The 25,000-nt window shown below is 45.5% G+C and overlaps 3 protein-coding genes and 1 long non-coding RNA gene across 13 annotated transcripts in view; 1 reads left to right on the top strand and 3 right to left on the bottom strand.

The window, feature by feature from the left end:
- Positions 1 to 7,093: 7,093 nt before the first annotated feature.
- On the top strand, positions 7,094 to 17,072 carry LOC137790456 (uncharacterized). 8 transcript variants are annotated; one of them, XR_011077925.1, is made up of 4 exons: positions 7,322 to 13,925; positions 14,029 to 14,057; positions 16,162 to 16,252; positions 16,702 to 17,072. It is a non-coding gene; the product is annotated as an uncharacterized lncRNA (long non-coding RNA). The 8 variants fall into 8 exon arrangements; XR_011077921.1 differs by adding an exon at positions 7,094 to 7,306 and having other exon boundaries at positions 8,480 to 16,252; XR_011077926.1 differs by having other exon boundaries at positions 7,322 to 14,057; positions 15,159 to 16,252.
- Positions 7,970 to 15,292, bottom strand: LOC137790455 (alpha-tectorin-like). The gene is made up of 18 exons (XM_068584707.1): positions 14,926 to 15,292; positions 14,322 to 14,387; positions 13,810 to 13,919; positions 13,051 to 13,281; positions 12,858 to 12,932; positions 12,063 to 12,168; positions 11,826 to 11,952; positions 11,207 to 11,447; positions 10,815 to 10,956; positions 10,618 to 10,708; positions 10,460 to 10,522; positions 10,126 to 10,328; positions 9,844 to 9,966; positions 9,533 to 9,720; positions 9,287 to 9,441; positions 8,891 to 9,136; positions 8,642 to 8,807; positions 7,970 to 8,522 (listed from the first exon to the last, which is right to left on the bottom strand). The coding sequence occupies exons 1-18, from the start codon at positions 15,167 to 15,169 to the stop codon at positions 8,433 to 8,435; spliced, it is 2,667 nt and encodes an 888-aa protein (XP_068440808.1). The 5' UTR covers positions 15,170 to 15,292; the 3' UTR covers positions 7,970 to 8,432.
- A 647-nt stretch (positions 17,073 to 17,719) lies between the features above and the next one.
- On the bottom strand, positions 17,720 to 19,801 carry kcne4 (potassium voltage-gated channel, Isk-related family, member 4). The gene is made up of 2 exons (XM_068584559.1): positions 19,669 to 19,801; positions 17,720 to 19,167 (listed from the first exon to the last, which is right to left on the bottom strand). Exon 2 carries the CDS (start codon positions 19,129 to 19,131, stop codon positions 18,526 to 18,528), a length of 606 nt encoding a protein of 201 aa, XP_068440660.1. The 5' UTR covers positions 19,132 to 19,167; positions 19,669 to 19,801; the 3' UTR covers positions 17,720 to 18,525.
- Positions 19,802 to 21,488: 1,687 nt separating this feature from the next.
- acsl3a (acyl-CoA synthetase long chain family member 3a) overlaps positions 21,489 to 25,000 on the bottom strand; it is a 26,167-nt gene continuing 22,655 nt past the window's right edge. For all 3 annotated transcript variants that reach the window (XM_068584556.1, XM_068584558.1, XM_068584557.1), the window contains 4 exons: positions 24,400 to 24,591; positions 23,284 to 23,398; positions 22,967 to 23,124; positions 21,489 to 22,882 (listed from right to left, as the gene is read on the bottom strand). In XM_068584556.1, the coding sequence (XP_068440657.1) occupies positions 22,725 to 22,882; positions 22,967 to 23,124; positions 23,284 to 23,398; positions 24,400 to 24,591 (623 nt within the window). In that variant the 3' untranslated portion in view covers positions 21,489 to 22,724. The remainder of the gene's footprint in view (positions 22,883 to 22,966; positions 23,125 to 23,283; positions 23,399 to 24,399; positions 24,592 to 25,000) is intronic.

A 25,000-nucleotide genomic window follows, 5' to 3' on the forward strand; every position in this document is an offset into this window, starting at 1 on the left:
GTGTGTGTGGGGGGGGGGGGTGCGTGTGTGTGCTAATCTTGCTGTCAGTTTTAGAAACAAAAATTGTAAATATGTTTTTTTCGTGTACAGTGTTCACTGAGGGAATAAAGCAAGAGAGAAGAAGAGTCATTTATATAGACTTCTATACAACCAGAGGAGTCGCCCCCTGAGAGAGAATGCAGCTTTAACACATGAAGCATAGACTTCTATACAACCAGAGGAGTCGCCCCCTGGTGGTCAGGAGAGAGAATGCAGCTTTAACACATGAAGCATAGACTTCTATACAACCAGAGGAGTTGCCCCCTGGTGGTCAGGAGAGAGAATGCAGCTTTAACACATGAAGCATAGACTTCTATACAACCAGAGGCGTCGCCCCCTGGTGGTCAGGAGAGAGAATGCAGCTTTAACACATGAAGCATAGACTTCTATGCAACCAGAGGAGTCGCCCCCTGGTGGTCAGGAGAGAGAATGCAGCTTTAACACATGAAGCATAGACTTCTATACAACCAGAGGAGTTGCTCGCCTCGGTTAGTGTGTGTTGTTTTTTTCTCGCATTGAGTCAAACTGTAAACCTGCTAGGCGGTGGAGGAGGTGAAAGGCTCTTGTAGAGTTTCTCCTTCAGCTGTCCAGGGAACAGAGTTTGGGAGATCTGGAAGGAGCTCACCTCGGCAGAGGTCGGTGAAGTCAGTAAACTCTTCAGGGACTCTGGAGGAGGACGACTCCGGTCCTCAAACACTGGAAATCGTCAGGCTGTCAACACGTCCAGCTCGCCGCTGTGTGGATTTTGGGCTCAATGGTGGCGGATTTCAGGGTTTTTTCTTTGTCATGAAAAAGGTGTATGAGTTTGTTTCCCTCCGTGGAACCGGATGGTGAAAACAGTCTGCTGCGGTCCTTTCATGAACTGTGCACTTGCCCATCTAAAAAGCACCAAACATTTATTCATAGCGCACTTCAAAAGGTGACTTGAAAGGATCATTTCATCCATAGAAAATGCATCACCCCCTCTCCGCACCCATGGTGGTATCTAACCACACGGATAGCGCCTCTTTTGAGGCTTATTCCACAATACAATGGAACTGGATGAAGGTGGATTCATAGCAAATGAACTCACAAGCAACATTTCTCTTTTAAAACCAATGTTCCGTTTATTCTGGATAACCCTGCAGACCTCTGTGGGATTAAAACAACATGTTCTATGGTTCCTCTGTGGGGAAAAGTAGATGCATTAGTCATACAAATGTACACCCAGACATGGCGGCGTGAAAGAATAAAGAAGCCGCACTAGTCGCTGCACGTGTCTTGCTCGCGAGTTCTTAAACCTCAGGAGGACGTTTAAGCGTCCGTCTCCACCGTGAGCATCCGACGGCTCGATCGGGTCTTCGATTGTCTTTATTTTCCCAGAGGAGTTGCCCCCTGGTGGTCAGGAGAGAGAATGCAGCTTTAACACGTGAAGCATAGACTTCTATACAACCAGAGGAGTCGCCCCCTGGTGGTCAGGAGAGAGAATGCAGCTTTAACACATGAAGACTAGACTTCTATACAACCAGAGGAGTCGCCCCCTGGTGGTCAGGAGAGAGAATGCAGCTTTAAGACATGAAGCATAGACTTCTATACAACCAGAGGAGTCGCCCCCTGGTGGTCAGGAGAGGGAATGCAGCTTTAACACATGAAGCATAGACTTCTATACAACCAGAGGAGTCGCCCCCTGGTGGTCAGGAGAGAGAATGCAGCTTTAACACATGAAGCATAGACTTCTATACAACCAGAGGAGTCGCCCCCTGGTGGTCAGGAGAGAGAATGCAGCTTTAACACATGAAGCATAGACTTCTATACAACCAGAGGAGTCGCCCTCTGGTGGTCAGGAGAGAGAATGCAGCTTTAACACATGAAGCATAGACTTCTATACAACCAGAGGAGTCGCCCACTGGTGGTCAGGAGAGAGAATGCAGCTTTAACACATGAAGCATAGACTTCTATACAACCAGAGGAGTCGCCCTCTGGTGGTCAGGAGAGAGAATGCAGCTTTAAGACATGAAGCATAGACTTCTATACAACCAGAGGAGTCGCCCCCTGGTGGTCAGGAGAGAGAATGCAGCTTTAACTCTGAGTGAAGACTGAGAGACGGTGTCTTTCTCGTTCCCCTGGTTTCCGATAACAATGGTCTCTTCCTTGACAACAACCACAGGATTGTATTGCTTCTCGCTCTTCTTCTGTTCTTCCCTTTCCTCCCTCCTTCTCTCCTTCTCTCCTCTGCAGGCAGCGAGATAAAGCGATTGAACCGCGTCTCCCTGCAAAGTTATCTGTTCAGTGACATCCGCGCGCTAATGATTATTGCTCTGTTTTGATCCCCTTTTGTCTATAAATACCCCGAGAGGATGAGTCATAAGTCACTTCTTTTATCGCTGCACACACACACACACACACACACACACACACACACACACATCAGGTGGAAGTAATGCCGTGAACAAAAGAACATTTTAATCAAACAAATGCAAGCGAGAGCAACATTAATGTAGTAAAGACGGCTTCCGTTTGACACATCGTTTGGTGCATCGGAAATATGATAAACACAGAGAAGCAGCTTCAATGTGAACGGATTTATGTCAGTGAATGGAGTAGGAATTAATGCATGAAGCCTTTCTTCAGAATTATTATTGTTTTAGGGTAAAAACACGTCTAAAATTTTGATGAAGAAGAAGAAGTCGGTGCTTTCATTGTCTCATTTTCTCCATAGAGGAGGAGCAGGTTGATGGGTTTTTGGTCCTTTTTTAATCTTAGCACACAGTTCAGCTGCATCAATCTGTGTGTGTGTGTGTGTATGTGTGTGTGTGTGTGTGTGTGTGTGTGTGTGTGTCAGCAGTTCAATATAATATGGCTGGCTTGTATTCTTTCTTCTGAAAGACTTATTTCCATCTTCCTCGACTTCGTTCTGCACACACACACACACACACACACATACACACACACACACACACACACACACCACTGCAGACCTGCTTCATTAGTCTAAATAACGGCTCTGCACACCAACAGGCTGCAGCTTCAGCAGCTGAAGGCTGCGACCGCTAATGAGACCTGCTGAGAAACTGTTGCATAAGGAGGCATGCGGTGTGTGTGTGTGTGTGTGTGTGTGAATGTGTGTGCAGGTGTGCGTTTGCAGTGCGTTTGCGCTTGTATGTGTGTGTGTTTTAGCTGGATGACAGCGTTTTCCTTAATAAGGGTAAAGTTTGGCTGACATTGGTTTGAGTTTCTGGTGTTTTGTTCCGTCTGGATCAAAAGTTCTGAAAGTTTAAATGATCCCTTAAAACATTTTCTTCACTCAGTTTGAAGATGAGACGTCAATCCAAAGCATTGTGAGAATAAGGTTTGAGAACAGCTCGTGATTCTGGTTCTCTTTCAATCCTAGCACACAGTTCAGCTGCATTACTCTGCGTGTGTGCGTGTGTGTGTGTGTGTGTGTGTGCGCGCGTGTGTGCGCATGTGTGTGTGGCAGCAGTTTAATATGATGGCTTGTAGTCTTTCTTCTGAAAGACTTCTTTCCATCTTCCTCAACTTTGTTCTGCACACACACACACACACACACACACACACACACACACACACACACACACACACACACACAAGCTTTATTTTTGCTTTTTTATTGTTACTTGAACATGTCCACATGTTTAAATTCATTGTTATTCCTTCCTTACTCACCTGCTGCCTGAACCGTTACTGTCTCTTTAAGAAAGAGTTCGGTCTGATTCATCCTATTCATTTATTTTATGTTTTATTTTCTTTTGCATACTATTCTATAACTTATCTCTATGGCTTTACAACTATAAGACTTTTTTCGTTCCACTAGATAGTGTAACATTTTGTTTGATTTCATTTTCTTAGGAAATGTAAAAGGCATTAAATGACATTTTTTGTGTGACAAACACTATGATTTAAAAAAGAAAGTTCTGACAAAAAAAAAGCTCTTCTGTGGTTCTGAAAGTGAGTTTTCCAAGGTTTCCCCTGATGATGGAATTAAAAGCACAGGTGGAAACAAAAATAGTGAACGTTAAGACTGTAACTTTGTCAGAAAGCTGCAGTTGGTAAATTATAAGATGGATATTTATAACAATGCATGTTCGTTCACGAAGCTCCATGACAACTGAGCAAATCAATGAAGACAATGGAATACAGCTGAAAGCATTGGAGGAAAGAAATAAGCAAATTAAGACAGTCAGGAGACGCTGGGATTGGATTAATGTCATGACTGAACTTTTGTACTTTTCTTTTTCTTCTTTTTCTTTTAAATACATAATGTCAAGAAGTTAAGCCTTGACAGTAAACGGTTATATTTATCTCAACGAGCTCTTAACGACGTTGATTAGTTGTTATTTCAATGCAACGCACGACTTGAATATTTGTATATATCTCTAGTAGAAACCTGTCAATCACAGATTGAGACATAAACTCATGTTTACAATGTTTACTGAGGGAATACATCGAGAGAAGTAGAGTCACTTATTTAGACTTCTATACAACCAGAGGAGTCGCCCCCTGGTGGAAAGGACAGAGAATGCAGCTTTAACACATGAAGCATAGACTTCTATACAACCAGAGGAGTCGCCCCCTGGTGGAAAGGACAGAGAATGCAGCTTTAACACATGAAGCATAGACTTCTATACAACCAGAGGAGTCGCCCCCTGGTGGTCAGGAGAGAGAATGCAGCTTTTAACACATGAAGCATAGACTTCTATACAACCAGAGGAGTCGCCCCCTGGTGGTCAGGAGAGAGAATGCAGCTCTAACACATGAAGCATAGACTTCTATACAACCAGATGATTCATCACCTTTACAAAATGTAATTAAACTGTTGGGCAGTCACATGATTTGAGCTAACAAAATGCTATTCACCCGTGTATGAAATAATTGCGTTAACCCATCTGCAAGTTGATACACAATTAGAACCCTTTTGTTGCAGACTTGAAAACCAATGAGTTTAGATGTTAGAAGCTGTGAGGCAACATGGCGTTCGTCTCCGCTGTCTGCACTCCATGTGCCATGCTACATGGGCTCAGTGTAAATGTCACTCGTTAGACAGGTGTGTGTTTGGCTGGTAGAAAGCCACGCCCTCTGACACTTGCTTTTGTTCGCCATTAGAGAAAAAAGATTGTGTGTGTGTGTGTGTGTGTGTATGGACAAGTGGGAATTAAATGGATGATTGTTAGTTTTCTTCACTCCTACAGTGAACTATGACTGTGCTCATTAGTGGAGATCCAGGGGAAAAGAAAGAAAACTGGCAGGAGAGAGCAACACCTCCCACTGACTTAATGAAGCCTCACACACACACACACACGCACACACGCACACACACGCACACACACACACACACACACACATGACTAAGTATTTTCAGACCTGGGTGAGACGTGCGTTGCCTAACTTTGTGTCACACGAATGACCATGTCTACACACACACACAAACACACACTCATGAACACGCACACACACACACACACATACTCACACACACACACACACACACAGTGTTTGAGTCAGACTCTGAGGGACAGCTCATGCAGTCGGTGACGTGCTATTTCAAGGGAGACGTCACATATCTCGGTCTACTTTGAAGGAGTGTGTTTTTTTTGGAGCGAATGACAAAATTGTGGTTGATGGAAAATACGTCAATTTGCCGACGATATGACCCTTTATGTATGATATGATGCTTCATTTTCACATATTCTGTTGGTTTTAAGATGCAAGCACAGATTTGAGGGCTGCTAGGGTTCATTCAAGCTTCATTTAAAATGTTGACATTTTAATTATTGTTATTAATAACTTAGTAAAACATAGCCAAACTGTCTGTATTACCAGGACCTGCAATCAAACAGCCCCAGAATTCTAACGCTTTTTATTCATTTTATTAATTGAATAAAGATATGAAGTGAAGTTAACTCTGGACAGAGCCACACTAGCAAGAAGAGAAGGGAAGAAAAGGTTGAAGACAGGTGAAGAAAAGGTGAAGAAAAGGTAAAGTAAGGTGAAGAGAGGTGAAAACAGGTAAAGAAAATGTAAAGAAAGGAGAAAAAAGGTGAAGAAAGGTGCAATCAGACATACGTTCTATTGATCACCTGCAGAAGAATCTCTCTGCACATTAATTGTCTTTGTTTTCATTTATTGAGCGTTTGCACCTTCGTGGCAGCGACGATCCCAATGGAACCGGCAACTCGTATGCAAATTAGCAGTTGGCTTCCGTTTCCATAGTAACGCTTGTTAGGTAAAAAGGTTTCCTCCTGACTGCTGTGAGTTGTGCGTGAAACACACACACACACACACACACACACACACACACACACTCACTCACTCACACACACACTGACAAATGTGTGTGTGAGTGAGTGAGTGAGTGAGTGTGTGTGTGAGAGTGTGTGCAGGAGATGTAGTTCATGTTTACTTCTTCACTGTAGTTTTATCCAAACTACAGCATCATGTTTATCAACTGATCACATGTTCAGCGGGTTAAATATGAACCTGAGAATAACTGTAGGAACAAGTCATGAGTAACTAATAAGAGTGTGGAAATTGTTGGTCCTGTGGAACTTACTCCGTCCTCCTGTGTGTCTGTGTGTGTGTGTGTGTGTGTGTGTGTGTGTGTGTGTGTGTGTGTGTGTGTGTGTGTGTGTGTGCTTGAGGTTCACTGTTGATGCAACAGCACCACCTGCTGTCCAAACCAACACATTACAGCTGAAGTCTGATCTATTCTTATTAATAAATCCTTCAATGTTCTCTGCTCTGTGGATTGTTGTTCACCATCAGGACCACCAGGACGGCCGGGACTCACGTCACAGACATCCAGTCAGCTTTTGAGCTGCTCGTTCCAAACTGAGAACAGGAAGTAGTTCTAGAAAAGACCCTATAACTATAACACGATGACTGTGTCTATTACCAAACATTTTACGAAGTACACTGCAATACAGCGCACTAACATCTGCAGTGCACTCCGTCGCTGATAAGCGCTGTATTAAATTAAACACTTACGTTAACCACTTGGCGGAAGTGACGGCAGCAGATCTGTTCGCGGCACCCGCGAAAATAAGCCGGAAGTGACGTCCGCAAATCCGCTCCCGATACCCGCGAAACTAAAACTGACAAAATGAACGCACTTCTCGCACTCTTTGTGTCCCTTGTTTACCTCTTTCTCCACCCTGTGTGGAAACTGAGACTTCTCCACGATCGCGGCAGGAGGATATAAATGAATTCATGAAAAGCTGGCGGAAAGGGCTCCTCCTCCTCCGCTACGTAGCCAAGATGGCGCCCGTTTAGGGTGAGTACTGTCCGTTGTTTTTACACTGCATTTTTTGACTGTTTGTAGAGCGCCATCCGGGTACTTTCAGTGAATTCTGCTGGTTTTGTCAGTGTGGTGCCCTAAGCACTGAAAGTCAGTGCTCAAGGTGTTCAAGTGTCCGGTAGTAGACACAGCCTATTAAAAAAGTTGACTTTCAATACAAATACCCACAACTCTTTTGGCTTGACTTTGAGTGAGCGGGTCACTATGAGCCTGAGCAGCAGAGGAGTCTCATCTCTGTATCTTCATCACCTCGTGGACACGTTTCACAATATATGTTGTAATAGAATAATGTATATCTAGGTTTTTACAATGTACCTAAACAAATGGCTGAAGATGTTTATTTAAATGACATTTTTGAATCCTGGATGAGTTTGATCTCCAGGAAGAGCCTTCATGAGACTACAGATAGCTCCTGTCAGCTGTAATACTCACGAAGACAAGTTGTACTAAAAATATACGTAAACAAGCACATCCATCATATTTAATAATGCAGTTAATCTCACACCACTTCAAAACATTTTGGGGATTTCAGCAAACACAGAACAACATGGAGCAAGCACACAAACACAAAGATGGATGAAATGAATGAATGAGACTCGTGTTTGTTTTACCCACTCCCTTTATTCATTTTTTGGTCTTTTTGATGCTCATAACATAATCATTGTACGACAGCATGTCTCTGTATAATTACATCTACAGTTTAAAATGACAATCTTCATTAACTTCAATCTGATAATCACCTTTTTAATCTTCAAATCAGTATTTTCCTTCATTTGCATCTGAAACCTGACAAACTTATTTCAGCTTCACGTCACAGAAACACAGAGATTGTGTTTCTGCATCAACTAGGTGTCATTCAGGCTGTGTGCATTTAAAGTACAACACATGATGTTTATTTTAATGAAAAGAACCCACAGCACCAGGAAGTACTGCAGTAAAACCCTCTCACCCATTATCACCCCACACACAGGTAGAACTCTACATGTTCACCTGCAAAAATACCCTTTAATCAATTATAATATAATCATATAATTAATTAGAAACCCATTAAATTCATTCTTTCATGTCCAGGTCATTGGTCAAAAGGGGGCGGGGTCTTCTCCTAGTTGCTCCAGGCCATAGTGATGAGTGCTGGATTTCCATCTGCAGCTTTAGATCCAGAAGATCTGCGCTTCCTCTTACTGGGGCAGACCTGAAACACAGAGAGGACGGTGAGAAGGCCACCTGACCATTATAGTACAGGTACACGTTGATTTAAACTGAATAAACCGGTTGAAATATTACGAATCCCAACCAAAGAAGAAGACATACCGGAGCACAGGGCTTGGAGCCCTTAGTGATGCACAGCTCCAGTTTGCAGTGGAGGTAGATCTCAGATTTCTTCGCGGAGAACTCAAACATGTTGAAAGAGAAGACGGTGGAGGTTCCCTTCCCGTTTCCCTCCATCTTCACCGTGCCGTCAGCTTTGTTCGGGCATCTGCTCAGAAACAGGAAAACAAGACGATGAGTTCCTCTGCAGACGACTCTCACAGCAGCTGACGAAGAGTTTCTTGCTCTCACCCGTCCTTGACGAGGTGGTATTTCACGGTGCTGCTAGCTTTCGCCTCGTTGGTGGCCCAGCAGGAGTCGGTCACCACGGAGACCATGCCCCCGTCCAGCCCCGTGGTCTTCAGCTCCACCCAGATCTGCTGGTTCAGCTTGACGGCCGTGGTCTTGGTGATGAGGCGCGTGCGGCCGGCGTCGGCATAGGCGTTCATCATCAGAGTGTATTTCCAGTCCCCAGACACAATCTCCTTTACCACAGAGCTGCAGACACACACACACACACACACACACACACACACACACACACACACACACACACACACACACACACACACACACACGTCAGCTGTGTCAAACTACAACAAGCTGCACATGAACATACAGGTGAAGCTCCGCCTCCTCCACACACACCTGCTTTTGATCTTGAAGGACACACTCGTGATGTCGGGCTTCTTGTAGAGGCAGGAGAAGTCGATGTTGACTTGGTCGTGGCGGGTGATGACGCCGGCCTTGGAGGCGTCCCTCGTCACGATGGCGTTCTTGTAGAGGATCTGGGTGTCGGTCGTCTAGAGGAGACAGCAACACAAGTCATTGTCACTCCCTGACACCAGTGTGTTTCACTTGTGTTGAGACAACAGACCGGAGGACAGAACCCACCGACACTTTGGTCCCGCAGGCTTTGCTGCTGTTGAAGCTGAAGGTCACCATGTGGGTGTCCTTGTCCATGAGGCCTTTGCAGGTGGGGTCTTTGAGGTGGAGGACGGTGTAGTCGATGCCTTTCTCCTGCAGCAGACATCCGGCCAGAGAAACCGTGGCAGAGTCCTTCTTGCAGACCGCCGGCTCGCCTGAACACCCGACAGCACATCACGTCAAACACATCCAAACTGCACTGTGTGTAGCACTGTACCTAAGCAGAGTGGTAGCAGCAGTGTGTGTAGCCGCAGTTTGTGTAGCAGCAGTGTGTGTACCTAAAGTGTCGGTGTAATTGGAGGTGAACAAGGCCCGACAGAAGCAATGTCTTTCACCGAGCTTCTCGCCGCAGAACTCGTGTTCGCTGCAGTGATGCTGCAGACAGGAAGCCTTAGGGACAGCTACACACACACACACACACACACACACACACACACACACACACACACACACACACACACACACACACACACACACACACACGTGTTCCTTTCCAGATAAAGAGTAGATATAAAACATGTGATAATGCTTAACGAGGAGAAAGTGAAGGAGGGTCTTACAGCAGTTGACCTTTGACCTCCAGTCGCCCAGACTGATGCTGGCCTTCAGTCTGTAGGACTCGGCGTAGGCCTCTATGAACTGGCACTTGAGACCGTCCACCGCCGGGTATTTGCACAAAGTGTCTTTGCAGGCGTCCACGAAGGGCTGAGGGTCAGTGACCTTGTGACCAGCAGTGAAGGGAGCTTGCTTCAGGAGATTACAGCTGGTCCATGCAGAGAGGAAGGGGCGGGTCTTATTAGTGTTCACCTTCCACCGCGGTCACATGACAGCGTCGCGGCACATGGGAATGTACGGTGAAGGGAGCGCTCGGTGTTTTGCTGGGTCACTTCTTACCGTTCGGTGGAGCTCTTGCAGTCGATCGTACTGTCGGCGGCGTCCTTGTGCAGAGTCGCGCAGCTAGGGGGCGACAAACGGCACATTGCATTGGAACCGAGACGACGCAAATAAACAATGAATATCAGTCAGCGCATCAAGGTGAGACCAAGTCGTACTCAGTCACAAGGGTCTTCATAGCAGCAGCGGTGGTTTTCTGTTTTTTGTCACTGGGGTTTCCACACAGACCCTGTACACCCACCGGGCTTCCTGGGAGATGTCAGGAGACAATCAGATGCAAATCAATGGCCGTTGACCCTCATGAGCAGGGCTTTTATTCTGAAACTCAGTCCAGAGAGGATGTAGGGTTCTGTACCTGACACGTGTGCGGTGTTGCCATCAAAAAAGACCGTGACCTTGGAGGTCAACAGCTCTGCAGTGACTCCGGTCTTGTCCTTGGAGAGCTTCACCCCATGAACCTCTTGCTTGGTAGTGACGTCCAGAGTTTTGCCTTCGACCTGCAGCAGAGAGGAGACGTGAAGGAAACATCTCACATCTCACAGCATCTCGCAGGAGGAGCGAAACAGCTGTACACAAATACTGAAGTATTCCTGCAAAGCTTCACTGGAGTATTTCTATTTGATGCTGCTTGATACTTCTACCCCGCTCCATCTATAGAAAGTTTAACACAAAGTAGCTCTTGGCTTGTACTGATCCTCAAAGAATCAAAGGACCCCATGAAGACTCTGCTCAGATGGATTAGCTCACCACAACTGTTCCACCTTGTCCCAGAAGAAACTTCTTATTTGACTGAACGATCAGCACGTGGTCCAGGTGAGACACATCTGTACGGCGTCGCTCCAGGAAACCCGCACGGATCTCAAAATCAGATCCTATTAGAGGCTTCAGCAGAGTGTATCCACAGCGATCCGGGATGGAGGCGAGGCTGCCGTGGAAATCGATGACGGAGGATCCGCTCACAGTGCACACAGGGGTGAGTATCTGACACCTGATGGAGACGCAAAGAGACCATGTTTAGTGTCCGCTCGTGTCTGCAGGCCGACTCCAAAGACTCAGAGAGCTTCTATCCAATGAAGATGGAGCCTCCACTTCATTTGAGGAATTTAAATCCTGACATGAAATTAAAAAGATTTAACACGTAAGATCAGTTTATTAAAACCCTTCTGTATGAGAACAACTCTAATATAATGAATAGCTATGTTTATTGGGTTGCATTGTGGGAAATGTAGGATCCGGGGAAAGCCAGAATATCTCTGCTGCTTTGACCTTCATCTCATCCGTAAAGTATTCGGTCCACTTCATTTAAAATCAGTCAGTCTAACTTTTATTAAAGATGTATTCCACGTATAAAAGAGGACATATTTACTTGCTGTTGAGGCAAACCTCTGGGGCTTTACATGCGACTGAAAGGAGGACTGCAGTAACGCTGCAGAGCTGAGTGGTGCAGGTGGCAGCATCTCGCTTACTGGTACCGTATGCTAAAGACCCACCACCTGTGAGGTGATGAAAGGTTCATGAAATTAGTTTGATATCAACTTCAACAGATGGAAATAACAGCAATTATTAGACTTCACATGAGTCCCAGTCCACCTGATGTTCCTACCTGAGAGTCTGCATGAACTTAGGTCCATGAAACCTCCGTTGTTCAATGTCTGAGTAGTAAATGTCTTTGTTTCCATTGAGACGCCATCGACCGTTGCCTTCAGGGTCTAGAAAAAGTGTTGGACATAAATCAAGGTTAAAACATTCCAGTGCTTTGAAACCTCCTCTTCTTGTGTTTGTGTTGAGCTTTAGGACGTTTCAGTGGGACCGTGAGAGCAGTGGTGACCTCAGCATCACATGACCAGAAGTTAACCTTTAACCTCCCAGACTGGTGGAATCTGAGAGGGGGCGGGGCTTCTGCCCCTGCATAATTATTACACATCAACAGTTTGTGCCTCCAATATTTTACAATTAGATTCAATACGTATTTTCTATAAATTACCCCGAAATGTTTTAAAACCCCAAATGACTCATGAAAAGTTTCCACCCAGAATCCACTGCAACAACAAAGACACAAGTCCTTCTGGTTCAACACAAAGTATTTACACGTGCACACAGGAACCTCGATCCATGCATTTATGTAACAACGGAGCACAACATTTACAAGTTTGCACTAAGGGAATGTGTGAAATCTGACAGCCGTCTTTGTTTCTGACGAGCAAAAAGAAACAAATGTGTTCTTTGTTTCTCTGCAGGTGAAAAGTTTGAACTCCATCTGGTTGGAAGAGACTCGACTGGAACTAAAGCACGAGAGCAACCGACCGGCTGAGGTCACACCCGGAGGTCGGCCCTGTTCACTTGTCATAGAGCGGGTCGGCTCAAGGTCATAACAAAGTCACTCTTCACATGTACTTACAGCAGGAACTTGAGCAGTGTAACTGAAAGTCTTAAAAGCTGTTTGCTTGCCAAACGAGTGCAATTGTATATAATACTGAAAGCACAAAACAGACAAGAGACAGAATATTATGAAATGAGTCCAAAATATTTTAGAAATGTCACGTTTTACAAAAAACATCAATGTAAAAAACATAGAACTGATGAGGACTTACTTTAGTGGAAGAACCACTTTTGATTTGGAAGTTATTATAGCACGTTGATGTGGTTTTTATGTTGTTCAGAGCTTGATGAATATCTGATCCAGGACTTCTACCGGATCTAATTATGTTCGCGTACACGTTGTCCGCTTTGTCTCCGCTCTCCAGGGACAGACAGTCCTTTGCCTTTTCAGTTTCCGTGTTTTTGAAACAAATTTTAAAAAGTGATTCTGAACTGAACTTCACCTGTAAAAAAGAAATAAAAAACACACAGAACATTCATGAAGTAACAACAATATTCATCTTTTAAAAGACAGACTTTGACTCAACATCAGCATCATTTCATCTCTTTCGTGACATATATCGCAACATTTGAATTGTTTATAGTGTTTTTTTATTTCTCAAAAACAAACTCCGTTCAAACCAAAAATAATATCAGAACATTTTTCTTATTTTGGTGAGAATCTTTCTGTCCCACGTTTCCTCGTACATGTTTTTTTTAACCTGTGAGCTGCGTTGGTCATTTGGGGATTTGTGGGTAATATTTAATGAGAGAACAAATCTGAAAGGTCAGCGATGACGACCAGGAGACTGAGACTGAGCTGCAGGTGAGCTGCTGTTCTTTACTACAACTTTGAGGTACTTGTATTGTAGTATCGTCACTTACTTTATAGTAATACTCCACTACTGGCAAATGTTGTACTTTTACTGTTTGTATTTCAAGTGGACGACTCAGATTAATAGCCAGAATATAATCTAGTTTATTTTACTCACTTCCACCCAGGTGTATGATTTTCCATAAATGTAGAGGGGACAGTTGCGGATGTCCACATTTCCACCAGCAGAGGTCAGTGTTGTTGCAGAGTCCACCTGGGTGGCAGCAGCTGCAGGTGAAGCAAAAGAACAGAAACACAGCAATGAAGACTCACTTCTGACTGAATTCTGGCTGTAAAAGATGAAACAACTTAATAACAATCTATATTTTTCTTTCAGTGTCTGGATCCATCATTTAATTCATAGACGTAAGTAGTTAAAGTTGAAGCCTTTATGAACAACTGAATCTATGGAATGAATCGTCCCAACGAGACTCACTGATGTTGATTAAATGCACTTTATTCATTTGTATTAATTTCATGGACGAGTGTTTTAAAAGTAGCAATTAAGTGAAAATCTGTGTCCAAGGCAGACGTTAAAAATAAAATGTCACTTTTTTTACTCATTAAAAGCCTTTAAAACAAAACGGTTGTATTCTAAAGTAAAGCTGGACCCTTTGAACGGCTGCTCACCTGCAAGAAGCAGCAGCAGCAGAGCAGCTGGTGTCATGATGAGACGCTGCAGGAGGCTGTGGAGAGCTGGGAGAGGAACAGGTGGTGTTTACCGAGAGGAACAGGTGGTGTTTACCGAGAGGAACAGGTGGTGTCTACCGAGAGGAACAGGTGGTGTTTACCGAGAGGAACAGGTGGTGTTTACCGAGAGGAACAGGTGGTGTTCACCGAGAGGAACAGGTGGTGTTTAGTGAGAGGAACAGGTGGTGTTTAGTGAGAGGAACAGGTGGTGTTTACCGAGAGGAACAGGTGGTGTTTACCGAGAGGAACAGGTGGTGGTTAGGGAGAGGAACAGGTGGTGTTTACCGAGAGGAACAGGTGGTGTTTACCGAGAGGAACAGGTGGTGTCTAGTGAGAGGAACAGGTGGTGTTTACCGAGAGGAACAGGTGGTGTTTACCGAGAGGAACAGGTGGTGTTTACCGAGAGGAACAGGTGGTGTCTAGTGAGAGGAACAGGTGGTGTTTACCGAGAGGAACAGGTGGTGTTTACCGAGAGGAACAGGTGGTGTCTAGTGAGAGGAACGACTGCAGACACATGAACCCCGGCAGAGAGAAAGCGTCTTACCGTCTGGAGGTCTGGATGAGCAGCAGGGAGATGGAGCTCTGCAGGTGGAGGTCTGGATGAGCAGCAGGGAGATGGAGCTCTGCAGGTGGAGGTCTGGATGAGCAGCAGGGAGATGGAGCTCTGCAGGTGGAGGTCTGGATGAGCAGCAGGGAGATGGAGCTCTGCAGGTGGAGGTCTGGTCTCTCCTCTCGGCCCGATGTGCCAGCTGTGTGTCTCCATCTCTTTTTATGCAGGTGCTGCTCATCACGCCCACAAAGAAAGACGCAAGACTTCACATCTCCAAAAGTCCCCAAACAGGCTTTTTGTCACCTGGAGGTCTGTTGTGTAACTTGCTTTTCTAATAACTCAGGAATCCAGAACATGGAGTTCACAGTGAATTGGGTCCTGAGAGAAGAAACACAGTGTCTCTACCTGAAGCTGCTTTATACAGCTGATCAACACCATCACCAGATATGACTCTGATTCTTTCATATGAAGTTATGGAGGAAGAAAAAGGAGGAAGAGGAGGAAGAAGAAGAGCAGGAGGAGGTTTTCATTGTCATTATTTGATATCTCATGTCTGTCCATGAAGACAATACACAGCATGCACATGTGGAGGATGATGCTTGATCATGTTTTATCTCTAGAAATAATATTTATATGTATTTAGAAGAAGGTTGTTTGAGAGCAAGAGCGTAGTTTGTTTTTAACACCGGTAGAGACACATGTGGGGGGCGGGGGGGTGTTGAGCATCAAACTCATGACTTTGTTTGAATGGAACTAAAAGTGTCTTAATAATAAAGGAGTTAAATGACATGTGTAACTAGTGAACAGTTTTATTGGAAGTACAGTTTCTACATCAGTCAAATCTGCTGTTGCTGCAATGCATTGTGGTCCGACTGCTGCTTCAGTGAGGATTCATGTTGTTGATTAAATAAAAGCTGCTTTCATCCAATGAGAGGAGAGGATGACATTGTTTTAATGAAGGGTCAGGACGGGTTCAGCTTCAATAAATCCATGTTTCATTTCACCGTTCCTCATAAACGATCAAATCAAACTTCCATTACGTGAACTGTGACTTCTTCACGTCTTTAGGTCCGTCCTCCACGTTCACACGCCCACATGTCAATCACAGGCTTCAGAAATCCTCCTGGACTGGATTCTTTCAGTGGTTTTAACCTGAGGGGTTTCTGCTGCGTTTGTCTGTAATTACAGCATCAGAACATTCCTCTATAATGAAAATGTTCTTCCTTAAAGGACGAGAGCATACGACGATGACACATGATGGAGTGCCTCTGCATTCTGAGCCGAGGCCTCGAGCCCAAGAGCTGCAGCAGCTTCACAACAGGTTTGTTAGCAAAGACACGTGAGCAGCTTCCAGAAAGCTGACACGCACATGTGTGTTTGAGAACATGCTGTACTTATTAAAAGAAGAAAAAGTGTCCAGGCAAATAAAATAATTAGTGTTACGGGTGGCATCTCTCTCTCCCTCTCTCCCTCTCTCTCTCACTCGCTGAATAAACCCTCTTTTGTTTATCTCTTTGTGGTGTTGGGTTTTGTAGAATTGTAATAGTCTGGGGTGTTAATATTAGACTTGCACGTGTATAATAAAGAAGTGTTTAATGCGTACATTATCATATATGAGGGTTATGATAAATAATAAGGGATATTATTATGTAAAATATGTAACTGTCTGCAGTAGGTCACTGTATGTTTTATTTTACTGTATAACGATTGTGGAGTGAATGGACTTTGAACAGTCTGCATGCGTTAGAATTGTGTTACTGTCGCTTTAAGAGAGAGTGGCGCCGGTAGCTGGTCAGGGCGAGGTGGACGGCCATGAAAGTGGGACTTCGGCGCAGAGTAATCTTGGACCTTTGTTTCTGACGTCAGCTGAAGAAACCGCCCCTGGAACAGCGTAAAGCCAACGGCAAGTGAGGAAAACGTTTCCGGTGTGAAATGATGAGAACCAGCCGATGGAGGCCTTAAGCCAAGACAACCAGTTGTATGAAAACAGGCACAGAGCTTGTTTTCAGTCTCTTGTTCGCTGCACGTTGAGGCGACAGCTAACTGTTGACAGTCTGTGGTTTCGGCCCAGATTTAGAGAAACTTGATCAAGTGTTGTATCTGTCCAATTCATCGTCTCTTTATTAAATATTGTTGTTATAACTTATTGATTCCGGTCCTTCTTTCTTCACCTCTGTGAGAGTCCTAAACCACACGACTCCTCTGCGAAGCCGCTACGGTGGTGAGATCCTGACATTGTGCATTCACACTCCTCCATTGCACAGCAACAAACGCAGAAGCGGAGGGAGCTGCACTTTGCGATGTTCCAAGCTGCAGACATGAAGAGGCCGAAGCTGCAGCAGGTTGAAGAGGGCCAGCTAGCAGTGTGTGTGTGTGTGTGTGTGTGTGTGTGTGTGTGTGTGTGTGTGTGTGTGTGTGTGTGTGTGTGTGTGTGTGCAAGGTGTGCAAGGTGTGTGTGTGTATGCGTGTGAGTGTGTGTTCATGACATATCCTTTGCTTCTCTGTTTTTAAAGGTGCTATATAAATAGTTATTATTATGATCTTATCATTATTTATCTGTAGCCAAACATAGTGACAGCCTTAGAGATATGAGTGTGCGTTTGTGGTACTGATGGAGTTATTATCTGCCTACCTACTTGGCGTTATTCTAATAATCTAAATAGCGTGATGATGATAGAGACACTCTTTCTTTCCTGCTTCATCTCCCTGCTGTGCTCATTTCAGGAGCGCCCTCTACTGCCGAGACGTCACATTTGAAAAGATTCAAATAAATAAGGCGTCGCATCAATTCATTTATTTATTGTCTGAACCACTGTACGGCTCAAATCAAGCGAACACAAACAAACAATAATGCACAGAGTATCACATCAACAAGTAAACCTACAACGTCATGGAGCTAAACAACAAAAATACACATTTATCTCTCGTCCTCGACGTCCTTCAAGTGGGTTCCAGGTGCGTTTTCAATACTCCAGACCGTGTTGGCAAGAGCGAGTCAAGTTCAGTCCAAATTACTTCCCTACCCCCCCTCCTCACCATCCACCACACACACACACACACACACACACACACACACACACACACACACACACACGCAAAGTGGGTTGTCCAGCAGGAAGGGGGGGCACCACCGAGCCACTAAACCATGACATAATGAAGAATAATAGCAGACAATGTGGCTTTTTTAATATCATATTGTATTATTTAGTTGTTTTTTTTAGACATATTTGGATGTTCATTCATGATTCCAGCAGCTATGTGTGTGTGTGTGTGTGTGTGTGTGTGTGTGTGTTGCATCCCCATAGTTCATGTTTCTCTCAGAGTTTAATGATACTTAACAAAGACACACATAAATAATAACACTTTACAATGAAGCTCTCAGTGCCAGTACACGGTGTAATACGTCACAGAGGCCTTGTGGTGTTGTTTCACTGGCCACGCCCCCTTTTATGGACGCTTGAAGGCATTTTTTTTTAGTTTTTTTCATATGGAAAACTGCTTCGCTTTCCGCGTTGGACTGTTTGCACCACCTGGTTTTCCTCCCTCAGGTGCTGTTTCTCCTCTCCCGGCTGGGAGGGTGAAACACCTGCTGCTTCAGCCCGAGTCGTCCGCGCTGTTCCCGGCGGCCCCGCCCTCCTTCGCGGCGGCCACGCCCTCCTTCGCGGCGGCTCCGCCCTCCTTCCCGGCGGCCCCGCAGTCCGACTCCTCCTCCTCTATGGCGAAGCGCGTGTCCGCCGCAGACGAGCACAGCGAGCTGACGCTGCTCTGCTCCGCGCAGAGCGCGCACGCCGGCAGCGCGCCGCCGCCGCCGCCGCAGTGGAGGTGCCCGACAAAGTGGTTGCCGTGGTTACCGCAGAAGGGCAGCGACAGCTGCAGCGCGCGCAGCTCCGAGACGGCGGCGGCGGCGGGAAACGCGGGAAACGCGCCGCCGCCGTGCTTCTTGGGGAGCGCGCCCCACTCCCGCTGCTCCTCCTCGTGCACGAGCCGCGTGAACACGTTGGTCCTCCGCTTCTCCTGCCGCTTGGAGCGCACGTAGCCCAGCATTATGCCGCAGAGGAAGATCCCGTAGAAAGACATGACTATCAGGATGTACAGGTACGCGTTCCCGTCGCGCGCGTCCGCCTGGGAGCGCGCGACGGTGCTCTGCGTGTGCATGAAGAGCCGCTTGGGGAACGCCGTGGAGTTCTCCAGGTGCTCCATGTTCTTCTTTAAGAGCAGCTTATTAACGCAGGGGATCTAGAGAGAGACACAGAAATACATAAATATGTGAATTTATATATTTATTTACCGCTACGCACGAGGGTAAGTTCCCAGTGAGAGGAGCGCTGCCGTGCACGTGAATGCAAAGTGGTAACAAACTTTTATTCTTATACACCAACATCTATTAAAATACGGACACAAATGTTTAAAACGTTTTCATTTGGAACTAATTTAAAAAAAAAAGTAGAAATCAATGCTGCAGTTTTTTGCAAAGGACATCCAGTTTACTGTTAATTACATTATTTTTTTTTAAAAAAAGAAGTAATTTTAAAGTGCATTATTATGATATCCCCATCAGGATACGTTCTGGAAAGGTTTTTTAGAAGTTTTGTATACACATTTTAAGTTGTATATTTTGCATTAAAATGTCCAGCTGTTGAGAAAAAGTATCCAAAAGTCAACACAAAGTGAGTTTTACGTTAAAAAAAATACAAACAAATGTATAAACAATAACCAGATCAGAAGCTGCAGACTCACCACGCTGACGAGTCTCGTGTGAACCTCTTCGGGTCTCTTCTGGATTTGGCAGCTGGACTCAACGCGTCATGATATTTATACACAGAGAGCTCAGAGGGTCACGAGTCACATGACCGGAGGACGTGCCAGAGTCTACGGAAGCCCGGAAGGGACGGCACGATAAAGACGAAGAGGAGGAGGAGGAAACTACGAGCATCTTTCGACATTCTTCCCGCCTCCGGGGGGGTTCTAATGAAATCATCGAATGCCCGAGAGGAAACCAGACGTATGAGCAAGCGTCCAGCAGGAAGAGACCCGAGAGGACGCCATGGAAAAATACTCTCCAGGGGAAGTTTTTAGAAACTGCTGATTAAAAGAGACTCCATCCCTCTCTCTCTCTTTATGTCTGAGTGTGTGAGGATGGACATCATCATCTCATAACACGGCACTTTTCAGTTTCCAAGCGTCATGGCACGCGATGACACTGGAAAAAAAACAAGTTTTTCTTATAAGTAATCAATCACAAAAACTCCTTTATCGCAGTAGAATGAGTAGAATGCAGTCAAACGACAAGAAACTTTTATTTGGGGGTGATTTTGATCCGTTAAAAATGCAAAATCTGTATTTTCAAAAAGCGACGTGTAACTTTTTAATCGTCGAAGGGAGTGTAGAGATGAATATCCCCCTCAGACATGAAGAAGTGACTTGACTTTCTTGCCAGATTGAGCAACTTTTGGAGCTCGAGTTGCTCTGTTGAGGTGGAAACCAGTCGGCAACACCGGGCTGGGTGTTCAGTTGGAGCTTTTATTTTTGTCTCTATCGTATTGCTAGTTTCTCAAGATCTTTTAGTTTTTTTGTGAAAGTGTTTTTATTATCAGTTGCCAGATGTCTTTTGTCATTGTCACTATTTTTTACATGAACGTTGTACATCTGCGTGCATCTGTGCACATTGTTTTAAATTGAATTAGTGAAAGCAATGTGTCTTAACACATGGCAATGCACTGAAATCTAAGCATCATCTCTTTTTAAATCAAACAAATCTTTAAAAAAAAAGTTTAAAATATTTACGGATTAATAATCTTCGCGATAATACATCGCAGAAATATGGTTTGACGTCTCGTGGAAAGAGGAGACTTCCTGTTTCCTGCTGTCTTCACCAAAACCTTCACACCACCTGAGTAAAGTTATGTTTTCACAAGAGATATATGAAGAATTTCCAAAAATCAAGGTTCCATTTTTAAGCTTTAGAGTCCTATTTTCTCTCATGACATGGGTGCCTCATTATATAAAGAGCTGAGATTGTTCTGCAATTTTTGATGTAAAACACAAGTACGTATCTTATATGAAACTGACTTTAAAAGGTGAATTTAGGAAATTATGTAAAATCGACTGATAATGACTTCAGGGTTGGAAGGCTTGAATCTGTTTGATTTTTTTTTTTTTAAAAACAGTCTCAAACAAGTCCAAAGCTCATGAGAGTGAACTACTTTCACATTTAACTGTTCATGATTCCTACAGTGATTTTAATTCATTTATTTAGTCTCATTCTAATCTTTTTGAAACGTAATCTCCAAATGACGTATTTCACTTGGACGTCTCCGCACGTTTATGAACATTACGACTTGAATTTGATATTTTTTTTATAATTGAATCAGCGAGGGTGATACTTCTTTTTTTTTTGAACAACCTCGCAGACACAAACACACGTCATCACACGTCTTTCATCACTTTCACTGGAACACTGAATGCAAGAAGAATGACAGCACTTTAAATTCATTTAAGTAGACATGGTGATATTCAACGTGTTGCTCCCAAAAAAAACAATAAAACACTCCAGACGCAATCTTTATTCACTTCATTTCGGGGCATTTATTTCCCCCCGGAAAAAAAAGGCAAATCACAAATAAATAGCTGGATGATCTTTATGTTACAAGGCCGGCTCTCGGTACTGAGAGGGAATGAAGCTCCAGGAGACAGGTGGAGTTAAAAAAGAGGCTGTGTTTCCTCTGCACACACACACACACACACACACACACACTCGTCTTCATACTTAGAATCACAGGAGAAGGCAACAGGTGTCGCATCGTGAGGGAGAGTCACGCTCCCCCCCCAAAAAAAGTGACCTTAAGCTGTCAGCGGCACAGTAAACGTTAGCCACGCTCGTGTCAGAGTGTGCTCATTTATTCACACACACACACACACACATCGGGAGAGCGCTTCATTCAAGCGGCCTTATTTGGACAGAAATGATCCGTTCTCATGTTGCACAGGGATTCATCAAACGCGACAACGATTACAGACGCGTCATTTCATCTGTAAAACAAGCACACGTGCTGTCATTTTGCACATAAAAACATGAAACACTATCACGTGGAAATACAATAATAGTGCATCTTTGTTTCTTTTCTTTTTAAATATTGGGTCAACGACCTTATCGTTGATGATATGAAGATACAACTTGTTAAGACCAGATATGACCTCTGCGTTTTTATTTGACTTTTTTTTTTGGCCCTCACGTGACTTTGTGCTTTTCGGTGTCAGGACGTCCCGCGGCCGTGAGAGCCAGAGTCCCGACCGTGGGTGGGAGGCGAAAATAAACTATTAACAGAACTCAAAACATGCGGAACGAAAAAGAAACAAAAGAAAGAACAGAACTTAACCGTCTCCCGGCCTGCAGGAGGACGGAGGGGGGGGAGGGGGTTCGAAACCTTCACGCGAGAGGAACGACGTCTCGAGCTAGAGGAGAGAGAGAGTCGAACCAATCTGACGAACGTGTCGCTCGGAGGGAGCTCAACAGACGACATCTGTTTCATAACTCACATCTGGAACAATAAAGACCCTCGAAGAGGTCGCACACCTGGGCGAGAGGAGAACAAATAAAAGGAGGAGGGAGAGAGAGGAAGGCAGCGTTTTTGTTTTTCTGCAAATTCTAGCGACAAAAAAAAGACGCCTCCCGCGAAGGAAGCGGACACATTAAGCTTCTTCCTGTCAGGGTTCGTCACAGATTCGTCGGGTCTCTGGTGTTCACGTGGGGGGGAGGGGAGGGTTCAGGGTGCCGGTCCGGGCTTGGAGGGCGTTCATTTCCCTCCGTACATCCTCTCGATGTCGTCCTGGTAGCGCGTCTTCAGCTCCTTGCGCTTGAGCTTGAACGCGTCCGTCACCAGTCCCGTCTCGGGGGTCCACGGCTCCGGGCTCAGGCAGATCTTGCGAGGGATCTCGAAGCGCTCCAGCTGGGCTGCGAAGGGAGGAAGAGGACGAGGCGTTAACGCCGCGAGAGCTTGGACCTTTTGTTGGACCTCTCCTTTGACCCTCCTCTCACCTGCCAGGGCGGCCTCGGTGAGGACCTTGAGGACCAGCTCCTCCATGGCTTTGCTGCCGCACAGGTCCTCGCATGGGCCCCGGATGCCGTACTGGTCCGCCAGAGCCAGCAGGTGCTTCTGGTTGGGCACCACGAAGCCGATCACGTACGTCTCGTCGCTGCCGAGCGAGAGGAGAGAGGGGAAGAAAGGCCGAGCGCAAAAGTTTACATTCAGCGTTCTACTTTATTTCATCCTGTGAGATTTAACGGACAAGCTGAACAACCTCTGGGTCATAATTTGCATGACTTGACACACACATACACACACACACACACACCTGTTGGCGTAGGCACAGATGTTGTCGACCAGCGGGCAGTTCTTCAACATGGCCTCCACCTTCCCCAGAGACACGTACTCGCCCGCCTGCAGCTTCACCAAGTCCTTCTTACGATCTGGAAAAACACACAGCAGAGTCGGCTGAACCTCCAGCAGACGGGAGATCTCTCTATTTCTTAAAAAAAAGAAGGAAAGAAGACACTGAACTGGTTACATCTGACCCGCGTCAATTCGATAACGGCGGACATTTTGGAAAGTAACCCGGCTACAGGACAATCTGTTTGTTGAAAGGCTTCATGGAGTAATAATGTTTATGTAGTACCTCCAAGTGTACCCCAACTATATCTCCTCTACTTCTTCATCCCTCCCTCTATCCAACCCTTCCTCTATCATCCCTCCCTCTATCCAACCCTTCATTTATCTATCCCTCCCTCTATCTAACCCTCCCTTTATCCAACCATTCCTCTATCCAACCCTTCCTCTATCCATCCCTCCTTCTTTCCAACCCTTTCTCTATCCAACCCCCCTCTATCTAACCCTTCCTCCATCCATCCCTACCTCTTTCCAACCCTCCCTCTTTCCAACCCCCCTCTATCTAACCCTTCCTCCATCCATCCCTACCTCTTTCCAACCCTCCCTCTATCCATCCCTACCTCTTTCCAACCCTCCCTCTTTCCAACCCCCCTCTATCTAACCCTTCCTCCATCCATCCCTCCCTCTTTCCAACCCTTTCTCTATCCAACCCTCCCTCTATCCATCCCTCCCTCTACCCAACCCTTCCTCTATCCAACCCTCCCTCTTTCCATCCCTCCCTCTATCATCCCTTCCCCTATCCATCCTTCCCTCTATCCAACCCTCCCTCTTTCCAACCCCCCTCTATCTAACCCTTCCTCCATCCATCCCTACCTCTTTCCAACCCTCCCTCTTTCCAACCCCCCTCTATCTAACCCTTCCTCCATCCATCCCTACCTCTTTCCAACCCTCCCTCTATCCATCCCTACCTCTTTCCAACCCTCCCTCTATCTATCCCCCCCTCTAGCCAACCCTTCCTCCATCCATCCCTGCCTCTTTCCAACCCTTCCTCTATCCATCCCTCCTTCCATCCGCCTCTCCTCACCGATGATCTTGAGGCAGCCGTCGGCGTGGAACTCCCCGATGTCTCCCGTGCAGAACCACCTCTGGCCGCTCTCGTCGGTGAAGAAGTCCTCCTGGTTCCTCGCCTCGTTCTTGTAGTAACCCATGGTGACGTTGGGGCCGCCGACCAGAATCTCTCCCCTCGGGTGAGGCTTGTCGGTCCTGCGGTAACCACCTGGAGGCGGCGGATCAAAGAGCAAAATTCTGCTTAGAAAACCCCATAACAACCTGACTGTGCTCATTGTTTGTCGTCTGAATGTTGCTTCTGCTCCGCAAGGCAACCTGATAAGTATCAAGATTTTATCGGAGCGCAATGAAAATGAGTTATGATGCCGGGGAAAAATGAGAAATAGATTGGAGGTTGTTTGGGAGTGGAAGGAAAGGAGGAAAGGAGGAGAGGAAGCGTGCTTCTTCCTTACAAGGTTGTGTCAGAAGAGGAACTGATGAACTCACAGAAAAGATCGATGTCCTTGAGAACCCTGTGACGGCGTACTGCTGGACTCTGTGTGTGTGTGTGTGTGTGTGTGTGTGAGCAAGTGCATGTAAGGGTATGTGCGTGTGGGCGTGTGTGCATGTGTGTGTAC

This window comes from Clinocottus analis, unplaced genomic scaffold, assembly GCF_023055335.1.
Source record: "Clinocottus analis isolate CAN_PGR_092001 unplaced genomic scaffold, fCliAna1.0.p SCAF_2, whole genome shotgun sequence".
NCBI lineage: Eukaryota > Metazoa > Chordata > Actinopteri > Perciformes > Cottidae > Clinocottus > Clinocottus analis.